The following is a 23185-nucleotide window of genomic DNA, read 5'->3' as shown; positions in this document are numbered from 1 at the left end:
CAGACTCCACCAAACAAAATCTAAACAAACACAAAATCTAAACACAACCATGAATCTACCAATTATCTAGCACAACACAAAATACCAAGAAAGAGGAAATTGTCATCTAGAAAAGTTAAGTGACATTCCAAGAAGTATTACTGGTTTACAGGTCAACAAAGAGCTCCTTATTTTACACAGCACAGGCAGGCACTCTAGATAATCCAAATATGCATTGATACGGGACTCTGTTTCATTCACCTTCAGTTCAGGTTTATGCTTTCCTACATAGTCCTTTCTATATCAGGCCAGTACACCATCAATGCTAACTGCCCCAGTTTCCCCCCCAATCCATTCATGGCATACAACAGCACATATATAACTCCCGTCTCCCTATGACTTGCAATGAAAGAATGAGACTTCTCCCCTAAATACTATTTGGCATGATGGAAGTTGCATTAAAAAAGATAAATTCAAACTGCACCATCCTTCCCATAACAAAAATGCCACAAGACCAAATGACACACCAAACGATCTGAATTATGTGGCATTTTCAGTCCTTCCACATCAAAATGTTCAATTCTAATATATGAGATAATCAAGCACCCATGACAGGAATCCTGATTTTTTTTTGGGGGGGGGACTCTTAGAAATCTCCTTAGGAATCTCCATCTAGAATCTAAAAATGGACATTCTATACATAACAGTATTTGCTGGCAAGTACTGCTCACTCTCGAGGCACCAGTACTGTTAAATTCACAAGCTCCAATCTGAAGTCATATAGACTGCAAACACAAGGATGCAGCTGTTTCCCTTCAGATATACAGATAAAAAGCAAGTCTCACATTCATAATGTAATTTAAAATACAATGTCCTAAGAATTTCAAATCACAATTTCATTGTTTTTAGTATCCTTTAGCTCCAAGTCTTCTACGAAAACTATTGTCACATAAGTCTGGGCTTTCATAAGCAGGATATATATAGCACATCTCCCTCCCTTCAGAGACCCTGAGAACACTCTGATCTGAACACTTTCCCAAAGCCTAATTGAAAAAAAGACATACCCAATTCTGTAGTACAGAAGCTGGCCTTGCTCTCTAACCCTTCTTCCTCAACCCCACCTCTGTTCTGCATTAAAAAGAACAAAGCTGTAAAAAGGAAGTTGATAATGGAGTTGAGAATCAGGTCATTGGCTGCGCTTGCCCAAACTAGAAATTACAGTGCTACTCCTCAATCACAACATAAAGGAGGAAATACATGCCTCTTCCTTCATGTTCTCAAGGCCAACCATGTTCTCTCTAGTAGACTATTGGGAAGTGAAAATGATAAAGGACAGCGAGGGAAAGATAAAACATGATTTTTTTTAAACACACACACTTAAAAAACACCCACACACCCACGCTTACATACACACTTAAAGGTCTCAACACTTCAAGTGGCCTGAGCCTATTTCAGAACTCTTGGCCAAGAGCCTACCCTCCCACCCACCCTGCACACATTCCCACCCTCCAATCCCACCCACCCCCAGTCATTGCTATGTACCTCATACACACAGCAAAATTCTTATCCCCTTCCCAATTATATAAAAAAACTAAACAGATAACTTACTTTCTTTAAATTATTTTTTAAAGTCTCTTAAAAGATTTTGACGTTTAAATACTTCCTCTCTTCTGATATATTAAACATCAAAAGAACCCACAATTACTTGATAAAACAAACCCTCCATGGTTCAGTTCTGGCAAGAAGAGGGAAGATAACTACCCCAATCAACCTAATTAGGAAGTGGAGAGGCCTAGAGAAAGTGTTCTTAATCTTTCACAGCTTCAACACATTCCCACCTCTCTAATACCAGTAAAAACTATAAAATAGTTAAATGTATGAGGCAGCAGATATAATAACCAAGGCCCTCCACCACCCTCCCACCTTTGTCTCAACATCAACTTATTCCCTAGTCCAAGAAGAGGGACATATTTCATAAGGGAATCATTTTTCTCAGTCCAATATCAGTAGTCAAAAAAAAAAAAAAGCGCATGTTTTTAGAAGTTTTTTTTCTCCTCCTTTTTTTTTTTTTTTTTTTACTTAGGAAGGGGTGGAAGTGGTGGAGGAGGTTCTGATGGTAGAGGCGGTGGTCGGGGTTTGTCTGCATTGCCAGATCTGGAGGACATTCCACTAGCCCGTGGATTGAGATATTCACCATAAGAATGAACAAATTCAAATGCAGGGGGCTGAGTGGGTTGAACACCTTGGGCACTGAGCAGGGAGTGAAGCATATTCACAGTATCTTGATAGTCTATTGACTGGGTTGTGTTGTGACCATTAGCCCCAGTGGGACCTTTATCCAGTTTCATATGAGGAACTCGAGTTTTACAGCTAGGCTGTGAAAAGGGAAGGCCACTTGTGTCTGAGCTATGCCCAGGCAACTGGGCCATCGTAGGAAGAGGAGGGAAGGAGAAATTTAAGGAAGAGGATTTAGTACTCTTGGCAATCTTGGCTGGATGATCAAATACTGCCCCTCCAGTCTCTTCAGGGGGACCTCTTTTACGAGTGGAACTCGAAGATGAGAAAGAACTAGACAAGCTATAGGTTTTGTGTGCTAACGTGCTTGCCTGGCTGCTATGTTTTGGATCACCTGGACGTTTGTTACCAGTAGCAGCTGGAAGCTGTGAGTAAGAGTGCTTGTGTGAGTGGTGATTATGATGATGATGGTGATTAGATGGGTGAGTCTTGTGCTTGTCTTTGTGTTCCCGGCTCTTTGTGATACTGTCCTCTACAGAATTATGCTTGTCAGCTGCATGGACTTTAATGCGCATTTTTATCTCTTCTGGTTTTGAAGAGATAGCTTTATCGCCACCAGTCACTGGAAGTCTCATTTTGAGAGATGTTTTGTCAGCCTTATCTAGAAAAGGCCGCTCAGGGTTTTCTGAGCCCTCTAAGGGCATCTTTAGAATGACTGAAGAATGGCTATCATGGTGAGACAGGAGATTCTGGGCAGCATATGCATACTGTGACTTCACATTGGCCTCTGTGTTCTCTAGTTGCCTCTTCTGGGCAGCCAATTCTTCTGCATGCTTTGCACGATATTCTTTCAGGGAGACTTTAGTTGATGGCACACTCTTAGTACTCTGCTTCTGGGAAATAAATGCATTTGAACCATCCTGCTGCAAGGAATGATCGACTCCTATAAGTGCTAAATTCTCATTAGTCCGATGACCCTGAGCAGGTTCTAGTTTAAAAGGAGGTTGGGAGGATATCCAACGTTCACCCTGCAACATCTCCACATTGGTTAAGTTGCTTGATGACTCTTCAGAGACTGGAAGAGAAGGCACTGCACTCGTAGTAGATGAAGTTGACATGCTCATTAAACCCGCAATAGTTGTATCGGAAGAGCTCTGGGAAATCATATTGAGAATTGTCTGCTCTGAAGTGTTTTCATCTGCTCCTCGGTCATCTGCTTTTGATTTTCTGGCAGCCTGACATGCCTAAATGAAGCAAATAACATCACCTCATGTAATTTATTAAATTAAAATCCAGTAAGATGAGTAGATTGTACTTGCTCAGAATAAGTCAAAACAAGCAGGAAGCTGCCCTAACATGAGAGCAAATAAATATATAATCCTCATAAAGGAATTTAAAACTGTCAATCAAGTCATACTAATTTTACAAGGCAACAGCAACAAAAAACTGTGCTAAACTAAAAATCACTTATAAACATTAAGTATGTTTGCTTGTGACTATAGTTAGTCCTTAAATTCTAGAAATTAAAGTGAAAGATGAACTATATGCTCTGAAGCCTACTTCTGCTTTTTTTTTTTTCCTTTGGGTGGGGGTGGTTTACCAGGAATTGAACCCAAGAGTATCTTACCACTGAGCTAAGTCTCCAGTCCTTTGTATTTTCAGATAATCTTGCTTAGGACCTCGTTAAGTTGTTGAGGTAGGCTTCAAGTTGCAATCCTCATGCCTCAGCCTCCCCAATCAGGGATTACAGGTATGCACCACTGTGTCCAGCTCTCAACCCTACTTTTAACCCTAAGCTTCTAGGAGGCAAACATTCTCTGCAACTCACTCAACTTAGGAGAATGTATTTATACTTATCAGTATGGATTTATGAGAAATGAGGGAAACTTTCTGGTATTGAGGATCAAACCCAGGGCCTGATACATGACAATGACAAGCATGTGCTCTACCGCCAAGCTAAGTCCCTAGCCCAAAGGAAAATGTTTTCAAACACACTGTACGGGGGTGGGAGGGACGGGGGAGGAATGATTCCATTATTCCTAAGTAAGACTTTGAAAAATATCTAAAATGTAACTTTAGGCTGCAATCTATGTGAAAAATTCTAAAACCCATTTTAAAAGTAGTTAATATGAAAGTTTCAACAAAGATTCAAGGATAAAATTATGACACCATTTCTAACCTTTCATTGTTGTTTAATATCAAGGGATTGAACACAGGGGTGCTTAATCTTGAGCCAAATCCCCAGCACTTTTTATTTTGAGATGGGGCCTCACTAAATTGCTGAGCCTGCCTCAGTCCCCTGAACTGCTGGAATTATAGGCATGTGCCACATCCAGCTTATCAGCTCTACCTTTTTAACTCTACATCTTACCTCTACTAGGAGCCAATACTCTCAGAGAAGCCATCTTTTCTTCCCTAACAGTCTCCACATAGAAAATATTTAACCAATGTAGCTTACTGAATAATCATTATCAGAAGTATTACATACACAAAGCAAAACCTGCTATCACCTATAACTACAGACTTCTGGCCAGTATCCAAGCTATAAAATCATAATTACTGCACAACTATGAAAAGGAAAATTCCAAACCAGGACACAAATCCAATTCTGGTATATTCCCTGATATAGTCCAAAAAAAAAAGGAACAATTGAAAGCAATGATTCTTACCCTCCAATTCCGAATGCGTTTGAGCCTGCTGGGAGTTTTCTCCAGAATCTGTAGAAATTCATGTGTCAATTCTACAAATAAAACATTCAAAAAAGACTGAGAGACAGAGATAATAAAACAAGAATAACCTCAACCAACTTAACTCACTATTTTCATCTGAATAAAGTCACCTTTGGCCAGATATGTGGCAAATCAAGAGCAAGTGCTTTTCAAGGTCCCTTACTCTAAAACTTACCATCTAAAAGTTCCAAGGTCACAGTGGCGTCAACATATTCCCACCAGTGCTTCCCGTCAGTTGAGACTGGGATCTCCCAGTTGGACCACTTGCAAGCCAGATGGATGCAGACACAGGCCACCACAGGAGGTGTGTACTGCAGGCTAAATGTGGTCAAATGCAGGCTGACATCAGAGGGAAGGAAACAGAGAGTGTCATGAGCTCTCAATCCTCAACCCAAAGCTAAAACTCTCCATTATTAGAAGAAGAAAAAAAAAAAAATCTAAAAATACACAGGAGAGAGGGCAAGAACTATCCTATGCTCTGATTCAGCACTCAATATAATGATTTTCTGTTAACCCACTGTGCAGGCTAACAACATTTCTAAATTTCTTTTCCACTTATAATTCAATCCATACCCTGACTAGGGACTAAAAAAAAAAAAAAAAAAAAAAAAAAAAGTTACATATCCATGTTTTTTAAAAATATTAACTTCTGGACCAGTATCCAAGCTCAGAAATAAATCTTTATTACCTATTATCTGGAGAATAAGCTCAGTACTTAAGGAAAATTTTAGGGTTTTTGTATTTAATCCCTAATCAAATACTAAGGAAATACCCTAAAAATCATCTTCTCTTTGTCAATCATAGTTCTGGACTATTTAAAATAATGAACAGACAGGGGATGAGCTGTAGCTCAGTGGCAGAGCACTTGCTTAGCATGTGTGAGCCACCAGATTCAATCCTCAGCACTACATAAAATAAGTAAATAAATAAATGAAGAAATAAAATAAAGGTATGCTGTCCATCTACAGCTACAAAAAATTTAAAAAATAAAAATAAGGAACAGACCACAAGCCAGGCATGGTGGTGCATGCCTATAATCCCAGCAACTTGGAAGGCTGAGGCAGGACAATTACAAGTTTAAGGTCAGCCTCAGCAACTCAGCGAAGGTGCTAAACAACTTACCAAGACTCTGTCTCGGAGACAAAAACCACTATGGTGGGCTGGGGTTATGGCTCAGAGGTAGAGGGCTCGCCTAGCATGTGAGAGGCACTGGGTTCAATCCTCAGCACCATATAAGGTAAAATAGACATTGTGTTCACCTATAACTAAAAAATAAATATTAAAAAATATAACTAATATAAATAAATAAATAAATGGATGGGAGATGTGGCCCAGTGGTAAAGCACTCGGGTTCAATCCCCAGTACTAAAAAAAAAAAAAAAAAAAACATTCTCAAATGTGAACTTGCGGGCTGGGGTTGTGGCTCAGTGGTATTGTGCTCATCTAGCATACATGAAGCACTGGGTTCGATACTCAGCACCACATAAATATAAAGATTTTGTGTCCACCTAAAACTTAAGAATAAATATTTTTTAAAAAAATGTGAACTTGCTTGATTGATGGTTTATTTCAATAAATTCACACTTATGTCATAAAACTGAACTTATTAAGGGTATTCTCAATTTCTATGAACAAACATTACTGGAGGATCAGAGATGAAAGCAAGAAAGTCATTTGGTAGTAAAGTTATATACAAATAATTTTTAAAAAAAGAAAGAAAAAAAAATATTGCCAACTCTATACATACACATGTCCATTTGGGCAAAGGAAACATCATTGCAAAATCCTCCAAATTAGATATTTACTCACTACTAATGAGTTCTAAACTCACATGAACTTTCAGAACTATGCTCTTAGTTATTTTAAAGCAAAGTAACACATGTAGAACAGGCAGGCAATCAAAGAATCACTACTAAATAATCATATCACCTTAGCAAATTAAAAAGCACCATGAAATCTAAGATACAACATGAAAACTGCAGGAAAAAAAAAAACTACATTCACCAGAGAATTATCTATAACACATTGTATCAAAAGCAGAAGGGAAAAAATTGAAATATAAAAACCTGTTGGTTGCCATGAAGTACGATGTCTGAGCTAAGTCCTTGCTTGCTAAAAAAAAAAAAAAGAGAAAAATTATTACTGCCATTTATAATCAACAAATATTTAGTAAGTATTTATATTTACAAGTTACTGTGTGAAATAGAGTAGTAAATGAGGCAGAAATATCTCATCGCCTGATTTTTATATTCTACTAAAGGAAATAACAAATTTTTTTTGGGGGGGGGAGGCATTGGGGATTAAGCCCAGGTGCTAATATATGCTAAACATCTGGCTCAACCAGGTTGATTGAACCTAAGGTCGCCTAACTACTGAGTCATATCCCCAGATCTTTTTCTTTTTGATTTTGAGACAAGTCTCATCAGGTTGCTTACAGCCTGAGCAAGGCTGTGTGCCACCACAATGATTTTTTTATTTTAATTATTTTAATGTTAATAATTATGCTGATTCCAGACCTAGAGACTCAAGCTTTATTCTGCATATTAGATATTGAGGGTATTTGTTTAAAAATGTAATAAATGAGGGGCTGGGCTTGTAGCTCAGTGGTAGAGCGCTTGCCTAGCATATGTGAAGCACTGGGTTCAATTCTCAGCACTGCGTATAAACAAGTCAAATAAAGGTTCATTGACAACTAAAAAAATATTTTTAAAAATGTAATTAATGAACTTGCTCCCTAGAGTGTGATTCAATATGTTGGAAGAAGGAGACAAGCAATTTTTAATAAGTAACACAGACATTCTGATCCAAGGGATCACTGAGAAACATTAAGCCAGGGGATGAACTAATATGATTTGGCAGCAAGATAAGAATCTAGAAGACCTTGATGAATTTGGGAAAAGTGACTTTTGCTTAGGGGGAAAAAAAAAATTTTAATTGAGTAGACTATAATTTAATCCCTAGACCTCAAATAGCTTCAATTGTTCAACATAAATGAAATGAAAAACACCACGTTCCCCCTCCTATAAAAAATCTGTCCTGAGGACAAAGCAAATTTTGATCTTTTTTCTTCTTTTGACAGTACTAGAGATTGAATCCGGGGGTGCTTTACAACAGCTATGTCCCCAACTCCTTTTACTTATTAATTTTGAGACAGGCTCTGGCTGAATTGCCAATGCTGGTCTTGTAATCATCCTGCTCAGCCTCCACAGTAGCTGAGATTACATACATTCTTTTATCTTCTTTAGAATTAAGTCTTTTTAATATTAAATCTGGCTCTGTTTAACCCTATCTTTGCTCATGTGTAATTTTAATGCTTCAAATACAATGTAATCTGGAAATCTTTGGGAATTTTTAATTTAATAATTACATTATTAAAATGTAAAATAAGGCCAATTATCAGTTTGGTCTACAAATCTCTAAAAGGCATTAAATATACAAAGGTGTCCAGATTTTTTTTGCCAATGGATGGTAGGGATCAAATCCAGGACCACACATGTATTAGGCAAGTGCTCTACACTGAGCTACTTGATATTCTTGATACTACTATGTAAATGAAATAAAAGAAACTGAGGAGTGGGGGTATAGCTCAGTGGTATATTGTTTGCATAGCATGTATGAGGCCTTGGGTTTGATTTCCTCTGCAAAAAAAAATAATCAAATTAATAAAATAAAGAACTAGGTTTCATTCAATTAGAACTACTATCATTAAACTAGAATAAGAAGAAAAGTCCTACCAAGGGATTGTCATGCATGGAAATAAATTCAAATAAATTCTACTCAATCATCTGGATGGTCTTTAATCAGCCCTACAATTAAAATAAGATCACCCACTCCCAAGACTTCCTTAAAATTACCATTAGATACTTAGCACTTGATGATTTTTCAAAATCTCCCCCCAATCTTTGACAAATACCCTCAATGTGTTAACTCTCTCTTAACTGTAAATCATCTAAAAGCAATAATAAGAACCCCAAAAGGAAAACTCCAAGCCAGGACCAATAATTTTGATTGAAGTCAATTACTTTCAATTCAGCTTCTGGCCAAAGCAGGTGTATTACTTACCTCGAACAAGCTGAGTGCACTTTACCACATGTGTATGTGGGTGATCAATTGTTAATTCAAAGCCTTCAAGAAAAAAAAAAAAAAAAAAACTGGTTAAAAAGCTAAAGATACTCAACACATTTGAGATTTCTTTTATCTGAGTCATCATTAAAGGTCGCCCTCATTTCTCTCTCCAAACATTACTGTTCAGAGACTAAGTCAAAGTACGCAGTACACAGTATATTCTTCTCTAAATATATTATCTCCACAGCTGTTACACTCTAGCTAGAGAGTACCAATAAGATCTCAAAATCACTGAAGAACTAAAAACCTCTAAACACAAAACATTTTAGGGACAACAGAATATAATATAATCTAGAAGAAGCAGTCACTCGAACTACCTTCTAAAGCTTATTCTTGAAAAAATATTTTTAAAACTATACCTCTCATCTTGGTTTTATTCCATCTCATCATGTTACAATAGATACTGATCATTTTATCCAATTTCAAATGGTCTTTACAAAAATTACTTAAGCAGGATCAGTGTGCCTATAAAAATTACTTTTGAATTAAGTTTACTTTCTTAAGTATATAACTAAAATTTTCTAGATACAATAAATACTGAGAAATTGACATGATGTAAATTATTCTGAAAGGATAACTTATTTTTGTGAATTAGATCTTACTTGTTTCTACATTTAAAAGAAAAAAATGGGGGAGTGTTAATACTGGAAATTGAACCTCACTGGCCCTTTTCATTTCATTTTTGAGATGGGGTCTCCCTAAGACTAGATTCAAATTTGCAACCTTTCCACTTCAACCACCTGAATAGCTGAAAGAACTCAAAATGCATAAATACATGTGAAAAAAAAAAAGTTGTACCAATAACATTCAAATGCCACTCATGAAATCCTATCCTACCTAAACATAAGAAAAATGTCAGCCCTAAAGAACAAGAAAAACAAAATCCTTATTTTCATATTTGCTATGTATCATCAGAATTGCCCACACAACCATTATGGCTTGAATTCCTCCACTTCCACTGTGCTAAGCTGAACACTAGTTACCAATTTTACAAACAAATGCAGTATTTAAATACAATGACTAAATGAAGAGAATAATCGACAGAAGGAAAATTTTTCTTTAGATAGTTTTGCCATTATTTATCAGGTTAAAAACTGCCAAACCCTAAAAAAGGTAAATTAAAAACCCTAGAGTAGGGGAAAAAGGAAAGAAAAAAAAAAAAAAAAAAAACCTTACTGCTATTTCAAAAGTCAACTATACCTAAATTCCCTGTTGGTACAGGTAAGGTTCAACTCTAAATTCTACAACCTCTATAATCCAGAAACATATGCAATACTTTGCAAAAATCTTCCCAAGGGATTTTCTTACTGTTTGCTATTTTGTAATTTTTAATATCAAATCATTATTTACACAAATGATTTTTGATTTTTAAAGGAAAATAAACTTACCTAAAGTTTGCAAAATTATGCTTTCTAAAATCACCAGATCTTGAACTTGTTGCAGGTAAGCCTATAGATGAGAAGTCAAAAAATTATTTCCTAAAAAGGCATAATATATCAAGTATAAACAACTCTATCAATTCCTTCCAGAAAAAAAAACAATGAAAGGCAGAGGAGTTAGGAGGTAGAATAGGAATTGAAATACAATCCTTATCCCTATATCTAATTGGCACAGATTTTCCTTTATTTAAAAAAAAAAAAATAGCCAGATGTGGTGATGCACACCTGCAATCCCAGCAGCTTGGGAGACTGATGCAGAATTTCAAATTCAAAGCCAGTCTCAGCAAAAGCAAGGTACTAAGCAATTCAGTGAGACCCTGCCTCTAAATAAAACATAAACTAGGGCTGGGGATGTGTCTAAGTGGCTGAGTACCCCTCAGAGTTCAATCCCCAGTCCACTGCCCACCCAAAAATAGTAAACCAGATACAAGTAGTAATATTTTACATATGGCTACAGAAAACAGAGAAAGCACCAGATACAGTTCATTTTTAGACTGATTTTTTTTTGTAAATCCAGAGATTGAATCCAGGGCACTTACCCACTGAGCCACACCCCAGTCCTTTTTATTTTTTATTTAAAAAAACAGGGCCTCTCTCTAAGTTGCCTGACATTTTAAGTTTTAAAATTAAAATGATTTAGACACAAAAAATTAATAACACCACCTTTTTCCAACACCATCAAAATATATTTGCAGAATCCTTTCTACAGTATTGTAAGCATCTCTTTGGGATAATACTAGATTTCTAAAAACTAATACGAGTTCAAAGGAAAAATGAACAAAAAAATTTCAGATTTGTGCCAGATAAAACAATAGCCACTAGCCACATGTGACTATAGAAAACTTGAAACAAAGGTAGACTAAATTGAAATGTGCCACATTGCTATAAAATAAACAATGGATTTTAAACACTTAATCTTTAAAAGAGAATGTAAAATTTAGTAACTTTTAAATAATATATGCTTAAATGAAAATACTTTAGATACCTTAAGTTATATAAAATATATTATATTAAAATTATTTTTTAGTGAGGATTTTTTTTTTATAGTGCTAAGAATAGAATCCAAGGCCTTATAGATGCTAGGCAAGCACTCTACCACTGAGCTCACAAACCCAGCCTCCAAAATGAGGATTTTTAATAAAATTTAATGAAAACTTAAAATGTTTCAATTTTCACAAATGTGGCTTTCATTTTATTTCTACTGGAAAGCAATAGTCTCTAGGAAAATGAGATCTGGGTCAGGAGTTCTGTAGTTAACTTCCCACTTAGTTCTATGATTTGAATAAATCTAATAAGGACTGAAACTTTGCTAGTTCTCCTTTCCATATAGTAGAGAAAATATTTTTCCCTAACTCTTTCATAAGGGCTGGAGGCTCAGGTAAGAAATTATGGGAATTTGTTTGTGTTTTATTTTGTTAACTCAATTACATGAATCAGTAGCATTTACTAGTCTTCAAACCTAAAAAAATCTATAGCAATCACTCTTTAACAAGAGGTACCAGTGTGACCCAAAGAGAAAAATGAAGGCTAGACACTTACATGCAAAACAATTAGGGGGCTGGGGATATTGCTCATTTGGCAGAGTGCTTGCCTGGAATGCATAAGGTCCTGGGTTCAATCCCCAGCACCACAAAAAATTTTAAAAAAGCACATAACTAGGCCAGGTGCTGCACGCCTATAATCCCAGCAACTTGGGAACCTGAGGAGGAGGATCACAAGTTCAAAAGAAAAAAGAAAAAAATAACATTTCAAATACAAGTTAAAATTCATCTTCTCGTCTCCTAGGATGCTGCTGCTAATTACAGTTCCATATATACTCTTCAGAACTTTATACTATGTTTGTATATATAGCTTTTTGTTTTCTTCCACCCTGACCTTTCTTTTTTTGGTCCTGGTGATTGAACTCAGGGGCACTTGACCACTGAGCCACATCCCCAGCCCTATTTTATATTTTATTTAGAGACAGGGTCTCATTGACTTGCTTATTTAGCACCTCGATGTTGCTGAGGTTGGCTTTGAACTTGTGATCCTCCTGCCTCAGCCTCCCCAGCCTCTGGGATTACAGGTGTGTGCCACTGTGCCCAGCTTGCCTTTCTTAAAAAAGGGAAACTCTTGGTTTTAGAAGTCAACAAACTGGGGAGTACTTAGAGGGCTGACATTCATAGCAGACTGGAGAAAAATTATGGATTTTTGATGTGAAATTATTTAAATCTCTTAAAATGAATGCATGGGTCCTCTATGAAATAAATGGATTTTCTTGTGAACAAACTAAACCGGGGCACTTAACCACTAAGCCACATCCCCCAGCCCTTTTTTATATTTTATTTAGAGACAGGGTCTCACCATGTTGCTTAGGGCCTCACTAAGTTGCTGAGGCTGGCTATGAAATCGAAATCCTCCTGCCTCAGCCTCCCAAGCCACTGTGGGTTACAGTCGTGCACTACTGAGCCCAGCTAAACTGTTTCTTGAGTGTCTGAATTTTCTATGTGATTTTTACAATTCCCTTTTTTTTTTAAATATTTTATTTTTTAGTTGTAGTTGGACACAATATCTTTATTTTATATATTTATTTTTATGTGATGTTGAGGATCGAACCCAGGGCCTCACACATGCTAGGCAAGCACTCTACTGCTGAGCCACAACCCCAGCCCCTACAATTTCTTTCAAATGACCCAGAGATTTAGTTCATTTCACACTAAGATTTTAGTTAATCTGAAAAAACTAGCAACAGATCTCATTTATTTTTATTTTTTTATTTTTTGGTTATAGAGGACACAATACCTTTATTTTATTTATTTATTTATTTTTATGTGGTGCTGAGGATCAAACCCAGTGCTAGGCAAGTGCTCCAGCACTGAGCTACAACCGCAGTCCCCAGAACTTATTTCTTCAATGTATCCACAACAAAAATCTATCTATAAGAATGCCTTCAGGGCTGGATATGTATCCCAGTGGTAAAATGCATTAGGCACAGAGTTCAATTTCCAACACCACCAAATAAATAAAAAGGTAGAAAATTAATTAAAATGGGAAAATATTTTGGATATAGTAAGTAAAAAAAAAAAAAACACATAAATCCACATTCAAACTTTACCAAATTAAAGTTATAACACTGTTGCAATAAAAAAAAAAAAAAAAAAAGTAATCACTTTCCTACCTCACTCCTAGTATCAGGAAGTGATTCCTGTGGATGGAGACAAGCATGTGCTACCTTGATGACATGTTCCAATTTTTTTGGCTGTTCCTCCACTTTAGCCGCCAGAAACAAAGCTGCAGGAGCCACAGACTAGATAAAAACAATAAATAAATCATACTTATTTATTTCTAGATCAAGGTTGATGAAAAGTCAAGTTAAGTCTCAAATCAAGTTCTTTGCTTCTCCCAACTTCGTTGTTTCATTTACACTTTTCCCCTTAAGTGTAACATCTTTCTCTCTCCTATCCATTAATCCATGTCAATTTTCAAACATCAATCCTTCAAACTATGGTTAAAAGTTATTGCTGGGTAAAGCAACTATTCATAAACAGCTTCCTAATTAAAAGTGACATTCTTTAATTTGTATCAAATCATTGTTTTGGGTTTTTTGGGCTTTTTTTGTACCAGGGACTAAACCCAGGGGCACTTAACCACTGAACCACATCCTCATCCCTTTTTATTTATTTATTTATTTATTTATTTATTTAGAGACAGGGTTTTGCTAAATTGCTTAGAGCCTGGCTAAATTGCTGAAGCTAGCTTTGAACTCACTATCCTCCTGCCTCAGCCTCCCAAGCTGCTGGGATTACAGATATGCAACATCATACCTGGCACTCTATGTTTTTTAAACAGTAAATTGAAATATCCAGAAGAGGCAAATCTATAGAAACAAATGTTAATGGATGCCAGGGGTTACAAAGAGAGTAGGAATGACTACTAACAGATGAGATATTTCTGGGGTGATGTAAATGTTTTGAAATTACATAATGATGAGGGTTATACAACTTTATGAGTATATTAAACATTAGTGAACTGTATACTTTAAAACAATGAATTTTACTGTATGTAAATCACATCATTTACAAATATAAATATCAAATCTAAAAAAATACAAAGCCCAGTATTATATTCACAAAATTATACAAGAAAGCATCTAGGAAGGAAAAAAACTCAAGCCAATAAACAAGGAGACAACAAACTCAGACACTAAATAATATAAAAAGAATATAGGGGTGTATAGTTCAGTGGCTAAGTCCTTGTCTAGCATTTTTGAGGGCTGCAAAGAAAATTAATTAATTTTAAAATATATCAATGAATCAAAGATTGCAATGGTAAGAGCTAAAATTTACCAGGAGTCAAAGAAATGTAATTTTATGGAATTTAAAACATTTCACTTTACTAACTAGAACTGAAACATTCTAATACTTATTTGTATCCCCACTGTTTCCTGTTATATTTTTCTAAATAAAATTTATTCCACATTCTCAATTCATAGTAACAATTCTTTTCCTTCTCATTTGTTTCATTTGTATATTGAACTTGCTACATATGTATTCCTCAGTCCTTTTTTTAAGGTTTTTTTTTTTGAGAGAGAGAATTTTAATATTTATATTTTAATTTTTGGCGGACACATCTTTGTTTTTGTGTGGTGCTGAGGATTGAACCCGGGCCGCACACATGCCAGGCAAGCGCGCTACCGCTTGAGCCATATCCCCAGCCCATTCCTCAGTCCTTAGTAATAAAGAATTTGAAGAAAATGGGCATGAAAGAAAATATGAGTATGAGGGGGCTAGAGATATGAAGTCTCAGAATATGAAGAATATTTTTTTAAAAATATTTTTAGTTGTAGCCGAGCACAGTGGCGCACACCTGTAATCTCAGTGGCATAGGAGGCTGAGGCAGGAGGATCATGAGTTCAAAGCCAGCTTTAGCAAAAGTAAGGCACTAAGCAACTCAGTGAGACCCTGTCTCTAAATACAATACAAAATAGGGCTGGAGATGTGGCTCAGTGGTCCAGTGTCCAGTGTCCCTAAGTTCAATCCCTGGTAGCCCCCCCCAAAATACACACACACACACACACACACACACACACACACACACACATATTTTAGTTGCAGATAGATACAATACTTTTATTTTACTTATTTTTATGTGGTGCTGAGGATCGAACCCAGTGCTTCACGTGTACTAGGCAAGCCCTCTACATGTGAGCTACAATTCCAGCCCATGAAGAACATTTGAACAATAAACTGAATAGCTAAATGAAATAGATATTAAAGATCTTTAACAAGAATGACACAAAAAATTTTAGAAAAAATGTGAAATATAAGAAATATTTAGGAAAATTAGCAGATAGGATTAGAAAGATGAAAAGATGAGAAACATTAAAAGTTAATTTTTGGGCTGGGGATGTGGCTCGCCTGGCATGCGTGCGGCCCGGGTTCGATCCTCAGCACCACATACCAACAAAGATGATGTGTCCACCAAGAACTAAAAAATAAATATTAAAAATTCTCTCTAAAAAAAAAAATCTAAAAAAAAAAAAAAAGTTAATTTTTAAGAAAGAAGAATATAGTAACTCAGGCATTGGAAAATAAAGTTTAGAACAGGCAAAAACAGTAGAAATAAAAAAGAAACAGGCATCACTCTGGAAAAATAGGGCAGCACTAAAAATATTTATGCTGAGAAAAAAAATCTAATGGAATACACATCTCATGGGATCATTTTCAAGTTTGTTTATCAATAATTTTCCCATCAAAGGCAAAGTTTCTCTAAGAGATTCTTATACCAATTTAAGAGTAAAAATTTTTTTCCATTAAAAAGTTAGTTATTGGGGGCTGGGTTTGTGGCATGGTAGAGTGCTTGCTTATCACGTGTGAGGCACTGGGTTCGATCCTCAGCACCATATAAAAATGAAATAAATATATTGTGGGTCCACCTAGAACTAAATAAATAAATAGTTATTGGAACTGGGGTTGTAGCTTGGCAGTACAGCACTTGCCTAGAGTATGTGAGGCACTGGGTTCAAAGCTCAGCACCACATACAAATAAATAAACAAAATAAAGATCCACTGACAACTAAAAATATATATATATTTTAAAAAGTTATTTGTCTGTCTACTTTGAGCAGGTACTTTAAACAATTAATTTAATTAAACCTTATCAACTATTCTATGAAATAGATACTATCAATGACTATAAACAGGAGAATTCTGAGGCCTATGGTCACTTTCCCAAAGGTTCCACCATTAAGCTTTATCTCTTAAAGAGTCAAAATAAGAGTAAAATACACATAATCAAACTTTTTATACATTAAAAATACAGGGTTTTTTTGTTTTGTTTTTGGCCATAATAAAGACTGAACAGGGATTGAACCAGGGCCTCACAAGCTAGACAAGTGTTCTACCACTGAGCCATAACTCCAACCAACTTTTCTTTTTTTTAATTTAATTTTATTTATTTGTTTGTTTCTATGTGATGCTGAGAATCGACCACAGGACCACACCTGTCCTAAGCAAGTGCTGTACCACTAAGCCATAACCCCAGCCGCCCCCCACAGCCAACTTTTTGTTGTTGATATCACTGCTGTTTGAGTCTCTAGCATGCCCTGAAATATATAAAATATAACATAAACACACAAAATCCACCTATTACTTTTATATTTCACCACTTTTCACAAAAGCATTTAAAATAATATAGAAATTCAATTAATAAGGTTAAATTTCTTCTCTCATAGACAGTAAATAGAGTTCCTGAATTTAAGTGAAGAAAAGTGATTTAACCACCTCTACTAAATAAATAAAATCTATTTCAATTGAAAAGCACTAACACATCTCTACCAATGTGTTAATTACAAAATTTATATAAATCAAGAATTAGTCAATTTGTATGCTTTAGATTTTTGTGCTTTATTGTATGTAAACCGCATGCAATAAAAAATCTTCAAAAACAAAATAGCCCGGTTCAGTGGTGCCCCTATAATCCCAGTGCCTAAGGAGGCTGAGACAGAAGGATTACAAGTTCAAAGCCAGCCTCAACAATTTAGCAGGCCCTAAGCAACTTAACAAGATCCTGTCTCAAAATAAATTTTATTTTTTAAGAGAGAGGAGAAGGAGGGAGGGAGAATTTTAATATTTATTTTTTAGTTTTCGGCGGACACAACATCTTTGTCTGTCTGTAGTGCTGAGGATCAAACTGGGCCGCAGGCATGCCAGGTGAGCGCGCTACCACTTGAGCCACATCCCCAGCCCCCAAAATAAAAAATTTTTAAAAAGCAGGGGTCAGGGATGTGGCTCAGTGGTTAAGCACCCCACGTTCAATTCCAGGCAGCAAATCAAAAAAGAACAAAAACAAAAGAAAGTCATGGACACTAGGATCCAAAACACTATAAAAGAAATACAACAAAATGAGAAAAAAATATTCACATCATCTGACAATAGCTCTAATACATAAAGAGCTCATATAAAGTAAGAACAAGTTGGATATGATGGAGCAGGGGAGGCTGACGCAGGAGGATGGCAAGTTCAAGGACAGCCTCAGAGCTCAGAGTGTAGCTCAGTGGGAGAGAGCCCCTGGATTAAATCCCAGGTACCACCAAAAAAAGAGAGATAACACACACCAGAACACTAAAAAAGGGGCAAAGGGTATCAACAGTTTTCCATTCATTTCTTTCTTTCTTTCTTTTTTAAAGAGAGAGGGAGAGAGAGGGAGAGGAAGAGAGTGAGAGAGTTTTAATATTTATTTTTTAGTATTTGGCGGACACAACATCTTTGTTTGTATGTGGTGCTGAGGATCAAACCCGGGCCCCACGCATGCCAGGCGGGCGCGCTACCACTTGAGCCACATCCCCAGCCTGCATTCATTTATTTCAATATCATGAGAACCAGAACCAAAGGCAAAAGAAGCTCAACTTTATTAATTGAAGAAAAGTAAATTAAGAAAATAATTTCAGGGGCTGGGGTTGTTGCTAGGTGGTACAGAGCTCATCTAACATGGGTGAGGCAGGGGGTTGGATCCTCAGTACCACATAAAAATAAAGGTATTGTGTCTACCTACAACCAGAAAAATTTTTTTTAAATAATAATAATTTCAGACCCTATCTCTCTCATTCACCAATGTATCCCTTGAACTTGACAAGCAATTAGAACTCAATAAAAATTTCTTAAATTAATGAATATTTGGGGCTGGGGTTGTGGCTTAGAGGTAGAGAGCTCACCTAGCATATGTGAAGCACTGGGTTCAAACCTCAGCACCATATAAATATAAAATAAAGACACTGTGTCCACCTATAACTAAAAATCAAATATTTTTTTTAGAGAATCTTTTTTAATATTTATTTTTTAGTTTTCAGCGGACACAACACCTTTGTTTGTATGTGGTGCTGAGGATCGAACCTGGGTCGCACACATGCCAGGTGAGCGCACTACCGCTTGAGCCACATCCCCAGCCCGAAAAAATCAAATATTTTTTAAGAAGTAATGAATACTTGTGGTTAGTTTGAATGTAGAAAAAAGGCCCTTTCCTGAACAGTCCTATCTTTCAAAACTCGTACATATGTATACCTTTGGGCCTAGAAATTCTACCTATTGGAATTTACATTAAAATCTCACATAAGTGTACTTTATAATTGTAAGACCATCTCATGTAACATTTATAATAAATGAGAGACAACCTGAATGTCCACCAGTAAGGAGCTAAGCAATAATAAATGAGAAACAACCTGAATGTCCACCGATTAGGAGCTAAGCTAGTTGAATAAATGATGGTAAGCAAACATTACATAGCCATTTAAAAAGATGCGAAACTAATGAGCCAGGTACAGTAGCATACATCTATAATCCTAGTTACTTGCTACTTGGAAGGATAAAGCAGGAGTTTAAGGTCAGCACTGGTAATTTAGTGAGACTTTGTCTCAAAGCAAAATATAAAAAGGGCTGAGGATATAGGGTGGGGGTAAAGCATCCCTGGGTTTAATCCCCAGAACAATGTAAAAAGAAAAGGAAAAAAGGGGGGTCTAGGATTCTGGCTCAGTGTTAGAGCACTTGCCCAGTACGTGTGAGGCACTGAGTTCAATAATAAAATATTTGACTCACAAATCCACACAAAGTGCTGATCAAGATTATTCCTATTATCTAGGGAGTTCATTAAAGAAATATAGTCTTACCTGCAACAGGGATATCACTATGTATTCACTTCCAAGTCATTTATAATAATGTTATATAATACCATTTCAGGTAGCAAAATTGAAAATAGCACTACTGTATTTAGAATTCTGTCCAAGAAAAAAGTTCTTTCATTACTATTATTTTCTTTCTCTTGTTCTTGAGTCATTTCCCCAGTGATTATCACATAATGTACCTTCGCCTCCAAAGATCATTCATCAAAATTTTATCAAAGACGTCTGAAAGAATTTAAATAACTTATATTCATTTGCCTTTCTGACCATATTCATATTTACCTCTTTAAACATTTTACTTAATTTAAGCATGATTTTCCCTTTAATGCTACTCCTCTAACTCAAAACATTAATTTACTAAGTGTTCAATTATCTATTTCTTAATGAGAGAATCCACTTACTCTATGGATATACTTACCCTACCAGAAAACTAGACACTTCACAGCAAATTGCAAGGCTGAATTCGGAACAGTAGTTTGACACATAATGAAAGTGATCAATGCTACATACTAAAATTCAACTGCCAATTCAGTAGCAAAGACCTATCAAAAACAGGGAGCTGAAATCAATCACAAATTATTACACCATACAAGAAATTATACTTACATTTCGATGAAACTGTGTAAAAGACTGAATCATGTAGAATCGATGCATGTATACTATAGCTGTGTTGATAGTCAATTGTGAGCTGAAGTACTCAAGTTAAGGTCCAAATCAAGTAAATAGGCAGCATAATTCCCAAAACATAATCTGTCTCCCTCGACAAAAAGACCAGATGGCCAAGCACAGTCCTAACTGAAAATCATACTTACCTTTCCAAATAAAAAGGAGGTGTTGTTTTCTTTTGCCAAAATTACTAACTGCCTATTGACAGCATAATTCCTTCTACATAAGGGGTATTTAATATAAATTTACTGAATGAACAAACAACAACAAAATAAACTTCTCAGGATGAGAATCAAGATTTATAACAAAACTAATTTTTAGAACTTTCGGTCATTTACCTTCTATAAATCCTGTAATGACGATCCGATACCTCAGGTCATCTCTTTAACAAGTTTTACTAGGTCTTCCCTAATTTGGCCCCTGGGCATATTTCCACTATCTCTCACTTTCAATTCCACTTCTCCCTGCATTTTCACCTGGTGATCCTGATGGTTAGAAACACTGTGAAATGAATTGATATTCATTTACTAAAAATAAAACATTTTTCAAACACTGCACTTGCCTGCACTCTCCCTCTGAGCTATATAGAAAAATTTTTAAGTGCTTTACTTCTAAAGATGTCAGCAGGTCTGGGAATGGAGCACATCGGTAGAGCACTTGCCTACTAGCTTGGGTGAAGCCCTAGATTTGATCTCTAGCAGCACAAAAAAATAAAGACCTCAGCAGACAATGTGCTCAGTGTGCAGTAAAAAGATGACACAGTCCCATAATGGCAACAACCTAAATACTACAAAAGGAATTTTAAGGATACACTGAAATAGAACTAGGGGGTTGGGGGTTTAATTCCACAGACTGGATGCTTAGGAAACAAACTGGCATTAAAGAGGACACCTATTTTGAAGCAAACACATCCTTAAGGCACAAGCAACACAGTCTGCAACGAATTTAAGTGAAAGCTGCATAAACAGAAGCTTCACCAAGAAAAAAAAAATAAAGCAGAGTGAAAATAACTTTATATTAGTTTTCTCGGCCACAAAATAAGTAAATTTTCTGACAAATAAAAATAAATTGCCTAATCTTTGAAACATGACGAAAACGAATACTCGCCAGTACCCTGAGTAACTTAAGGGCACAACATTTGGTAAGCTAAACATTAGATCCATAGGTCTAAATCCCTCCAAACCTAAATTGACTTTTCTAACTTTGAAATTCTATAACACTCTAGCAAACAACTACTATTTGAACGTCTGAATGCTAAGCATTTTGAGGGGCACAGAATCAAATGCAAGAGGTGTCCATTTTACAGACAAGACAGCCAAGAACTTAACAGGTTATCTGCATAGCTATGAAGTAGGAGGAACGGATTTTGAACCAACGATGAGACCCTGCCTAGTTCAGCTTTGTCCCGAAACTATTTTTTACACACTAAGTTTGGGGGGCAGACGTCAACAGTGAAACTTCTACCAGACTCCTAAGACACAGAAGAAAGGAGAATCTCAAAGTCACGAAACCAGGTCAGAACACAGTGAAGAAGGCCTAAGAAGGATTGGCTAAAACACAAAGCCAGGAAAAGATACGAATTCCCGGCAAGGTTGGTGGCACGGGTGAGCGAGCGGGAAATTGACTCCGCCTCGCTTCCCTCGCATGAACAGCTTCGGTCTGCCCCATCGTGGGCTCTCCCCACTAGACATCCAGCTTCTGCCGACCTTCTTACCCCCTTCCTTCCCCGCCAGAGCCTGAGGCCTGAATGCCGGGGCAGTGCAGAACCGACTCCAAGGCCGAAGGCCTAGGCCACAAGGATACACGTTAAGACGTTGTCCCATGTCCTGAAGAAGATTGGCCGCCTGCTGGCGATAAGAAAGTTCTTTATCTGGGTCCAGGCCAAAACGACGGGATGGGCTATTTTCCAGCTGTTCTCGAGTAAAATACCACCGTTTGTTGTTGTTCTTCCTCTCTCCCTCCATAGCGCTTCAACTAGAAGGCAGCGGCGGAGGCTGCAAGCACTTCCCAGCGTCACCTCAGGGGCGACACACATCCGCTGTGCGGAGACAACTGCGACGTGACGAACTTCCGCTACGAATCGACCGCCAGGTCGGACAAGCTTCCGCTAAGGAAGCGAAAGTCAAAGCGTCTACTTCCGGAATGGACCTCGCGACACACTATAGCCAAGTTAACAGCCAGTCGGATACCAGGAGAGACCTTAAGGCGAAGACGCAGGCGCGAATCACGTGACGCTACGGAGGTAGGGTGGAATTATAAATTCTCGTGTCAAAACCACGTCTTTCCCCGCGAGAACGTGGTTGAGTCTTAGCGGCCTGGGCTGAGCTGCCAGGCAACAGTTCGGCGCCGAGAGGCATAGGCTCTCGCGCAGCATTGCTGCCGCTCTCCCCACGCCCAGAACTTCCCTCTGGGCGAACGTGACGATATGAAATATGGCAGATGGAGAGCTTGGTAGAGAAAATAGGTCAGAAAAATGAAAAAAGTAATAGTAGCCCTATAGTATCTCGAACCAATAAGATGAAACCATATAGCAAACACTCTGGGCACGGTGGCACAGTCCTGTAATTCTAGCTACTCTGGAAGCTAAGGCAGAATGGCAAGTTGGAGGCCAGCACGGGCAATTGAGTGAAACTCTGCCTCAAAAAGGGCTGAGGGTGTATGTCAGCGTTAGAACACTTTTGCTAACATCCTCGAGTCCCTGAATGGAATCCTCAGTACGACAAAAAAAAAAAAAAAAAGAAAGAAAGAAAGAAAAAGAAAAAGTAGTGATAACTACCAAAAGAATGAGTTTTTTATAAACTTGGATTCAATCCCAGCTTTTCCTCCATCCCTACCATCTTTCGTACAACTATTTGTAAATG

The 23185-nt window shown here is 37.0% G+C and overlaps 1 protein-coding gene across 3 annotated transcripts; it reads right to left on the bottom strand.

Moving 5' to 3' along the window:
- Positions 1 to 1583: 1583 nt before the first annotated feature.
- Positions 1584 to 22288, bottom strand: Ccnt1 (cyclin T1). Of its 3 annotated transcripts, none has more exons than XM_005324884.5 (9): positions 22128 to 22288; positions 20265 to 20346; positions 13665 to 13793; positions 10457 to 10517; positions 9006 to 9068; positions 7010 to 7055; positions 5119 to 5282; positions 4884 to 4954; positions 1584 to 3458 (listed from the first exon to the last, which is right to left on the bottom strand). In XM_005324884.5, the coding sequence occupies exons 1-9, from the start codon at positions 22286 to 22288 to the stop codon at positions 2055 to 2057; spliced, it is 2181 nt and encodes a 726-aa protein (XP_005324941.1). In that variant the 3' UTR covers positions 1584 to 2054. The 3 variants fall into 3 exon arrangements, 2 of the variants coding, with proteins under 2 accessions (XP_005324941.1, XP_077870894.1); XM_078014768.1 differs by lacking the exon at positions 22128 to 22288 and adding an exon at positions 21902 to 22118; XR_013422937.1 differs by lacking the exon at positions 5119 to 5282 and having other exon boundaries at positions 3320 to 3458.
- Between the last annotated feature and the right edge of the window lie 897 nt (positions 22289 to 23185).

The sequence above is a fragment of the Ictidomys tridecemlineatus genome, chromosome 6, assembly GCF_052094955.1.
Source record: "Ictidomys tridecemlineatus isolate mIctTri1 chromosome 6, mIctTri1.hap1, whole genome shotgun sequence".
NCBI lineage: Eukaryota > Metazoa > Chordata > Mammalia > Rodentia > Sciuridae > Ictidomys > Ictidomys tridecemlineatus.
Note: the sequence above shows the minus strand (reverse complement) of the source record. Positions and strands in the feature narration are given on the sequence as shown.